This window comes from Acyrthosiphon pisum, chromosome X (assembly GCF_005508785.2).
Source record: "Acyrthosiphon pisum isolate AL4f chromosome X, pea_aphid_22Mar2018_4r6ur, whole genome shotgun sequence".
Taxonomy (NCBI): domain Eukaryota; kingdom Metazoa; phylum Arthropoda; class Insecta; order Hemiptera; family Aphididae; genus Acyrthosiphon; species Acyrthosiphon pisum.
Genome location: NC_042493.1, coordinates 118,641,871 through 118,644,669, shown reverse-complemented (window position 1 = coordinate 118,644,669; position 2,799 = coordinate 118,641,871). Strand labels below are relative to the sequence as shown.

At 24.9% G+C, this 2,799-nt stretch overlaps 1 protein-coding gene across 1 annotated transcript in view; it reads right to left on the bottom strand.

The window, feature by feature from the left end:
• Positions 1-1,910: 1,910 nt before the first annotated feature.
• Positions 1,911-2,799, bottom strand: part of LOC103309139 ((E3-independent) E2 ubiquitin-conjugating enzyme UBE2O-like) — a 13,556-nt gene continuing 12,667 nt past the window's right edge. The window contains exons 19-21 of the mRNA XM_008183841.3: positions 2,390-2,455; positions 2,258-2,313; positions 1,911-2,117 (exon numbers count right to left, since the gene is read on the bottom strand). Coding sequence (XP_008182063.3) covers positions 1,996-2,117; positions 2,258-2,313; positions 2,390-2,455 — 244 coding nt within the window. The 3' untranslated portion in view covers positions 1,911-1,995. The remainder of the gene's footprint in view (positions 2,118-2,257; positions 2,314-2,389; positions 2,456-2,799) is intronic.

Here is a 2,799-nt window from a genome sequence, read left to right as displayed (position 1 = left end):
ATATACCCATATAGGTCCCTATATTCATACATATTATACTTGCACATAGATAGATATACAAACATATGAAAATCGCAACGTTTGAAACGTGGGTTAGTATAATATAATAATATAATAATGTTAAATACACGCGGACGCGGTAATAGTCAGTTATCTTCGTGTCGACGATAGATATTCACACTAAGTTAGGTACCTTTACCTAGTTGTTTGAATGTGTGATGTAGTCGCGCGGCCACGGCGTATATACTTGAAAATTACGCTGCTCGTGTTATTTGTGTATATTATAATATCGTGTTATAATTATTAATATTATTATTATTAAACGAAATGTATAATATACGAAAAATGATTTTTAACGGAGTCAGACCGTCAGCCGATAACATGACTAAGAATATTATATCATATCGGACACCTCATAGGATATACTCTTGTATTATATATAATATTTATATTTCCGTTAGAAAATTATTTTACTTTTAGCATTATCGTAAGTTGATTTAAATTTACAATGCCGAAAATATTAGTATTGTGATGTTAATATTTAATTTTTTTTTGTTCCAGTATGAAATATTAATTATGATGAATCTCATAATATTAATTTTTCAAGTCTCAACTATAAAAATTGAAAATTTTATAAATTATTGACTAGGTATAAAATAATTTACAAATTATATAATTTTCGTGCTTTCAAACTTCAAACGGTTATAGGAAAAAAAGCGGATAAGTGGACGTTGCTCTGCTGTACACTAGGTTACAAGTGGGTCACAGTTGTGGATAGTATTAAATTTGACTTCTATGATATAATAATATCATAGTTCACGAAAGTCTGAGCAAGGGATTTAGTAGTTATTTTAGCAAATTGGATCAAGTTGGTACTTTGTAGAGGACATTTTTTGATTTTCTCAATAGTTATTTAATGCCACGGAAAAACCACCAACAAATTACAAAAAACCGCTAAAAATGTGATTTTAATTTCTAATTTTTTTTTTTTTTTGTTTATCACCATAGAAACGAATAAAAATAAAGATTTTAGTAATTTTATTGTAATTTATATTACCTAATATTAATTCAGCTTACAGGCTATAATAAAATATAATAACAATATAAAATATCCAGACAAACCGTCACCTCCCAGAATCGTTTTTCGAATACAATAATTATATCAATGATATCATTGAGTTCAAATTTAATACAATCCATTATAATCCATTATACAGTGATTCACTTGTAACCTACTGTACAGCAAACCGACATACACTTAACCGTATTTTTTTTAATATTATATTTATATTATTATTGTTGTTATTAAAACGGAAGCTGGTAAGTTACGTATATTATTTATACTTAAGAAGTTTCAATCACCGGCTAAAAATAATAAAAATTATAATACAAAATAAAAATTAGTTTTCTTTGTTTAAACATCTAATTTATTCTCAACTCAAACTTCAAATAACTATAAAAAAATAATTTATTTGTATATTTTAGATTATCTGATTACATTATGAACTACTTACGTGATACGTTATTTTAATTTTTAATCGTTAGCTATAAAAATTGAACATTTTATAAATTTTTAATTGTAAAATTATTTGTAAATTTTCAGTATTATACATTTTGTTGAATTTTGAACTTAAAATGTTCATGAAATAACTCTTGCACATATATTATTATTAGATAATATTTTTTAACTGATATTGTAACAATGTGTGAGGAACCTTGTATTCAATTTTCAAGCTGTTTGACCTAACGAATAAAATTTTATTGACATTTTCTATAATCACATATTTACTATCTCGTCTTAATATGAAGTAGTTGGTGAATTACAGATAATATAACTTAATAAATTATACTTAAATACGTTGAAAGCTAGAAAAGGTGTGCATAAAGAATAAATAAATTTAAAAATGGTATATAGAAACAATATCTTTAATACTAAACGTATGTTTGCATATGTTTTCTTTTGAAATGTATAAAATAGTTAAGAGTTATTTATGATTATTTGAATATGATATTCTTGGAAATCAATGCTTCTTTGTAATCTTTTAGTGCTTTGATGATTGATAGGCAAAAACCCTTGGATAGTGGCAACAATGGATATCCAGGAGCAAGTTTTTCATCTAAAAATTAAATATGACAAAAAAAAATAATAGTATTATAATTTATAAGTACTAAATAATAAATAATAATAATATTTTGTCTAAACTGTATCAATTATAACATACAATGAACTAATAATTGTTGGATTAATAGTTATTACCTTCAGTTAATTCTTTTTCAGACATTTTAATCCAATTTTCAATTGTACTGATTAACCTAAAAATAATGATAAATATGTCATACTACAATTAAAATCATTCTATTACATAGTTAAAATGTACAAAAAACATACTTTGGACCATGTGTTTTTACGTGTTCCAGTATTTCTTCTTCAAAATACCCTGCATTTTTAACGTCTCTAAATTAAAAATAAAAAAATATTAAAATTAATAATAATAATTATGATGATGTAGAAATAATAGGTATTCTCGGAGGGGGAGGGTTTTTTTAAAAATCTCAAGTAACTAGTAAATTTAATATTGGAGTGTTTTAAATCCATGCACTTACTGCATAGTGGTAAATAATGATTGGTTATAATTGGTAAATCATTTTTAATTTGTTATTTTTTTTCTGAGTGTCAACTATTTGAAAAACTTATTATATTATTCAACATTGTTTCAGACTTTCAAACTGTTATTGCTAACCTATGATACAGTGAAACCTCTATTAATGGACACCTCTCAATAGTGGACCCTTCCCATA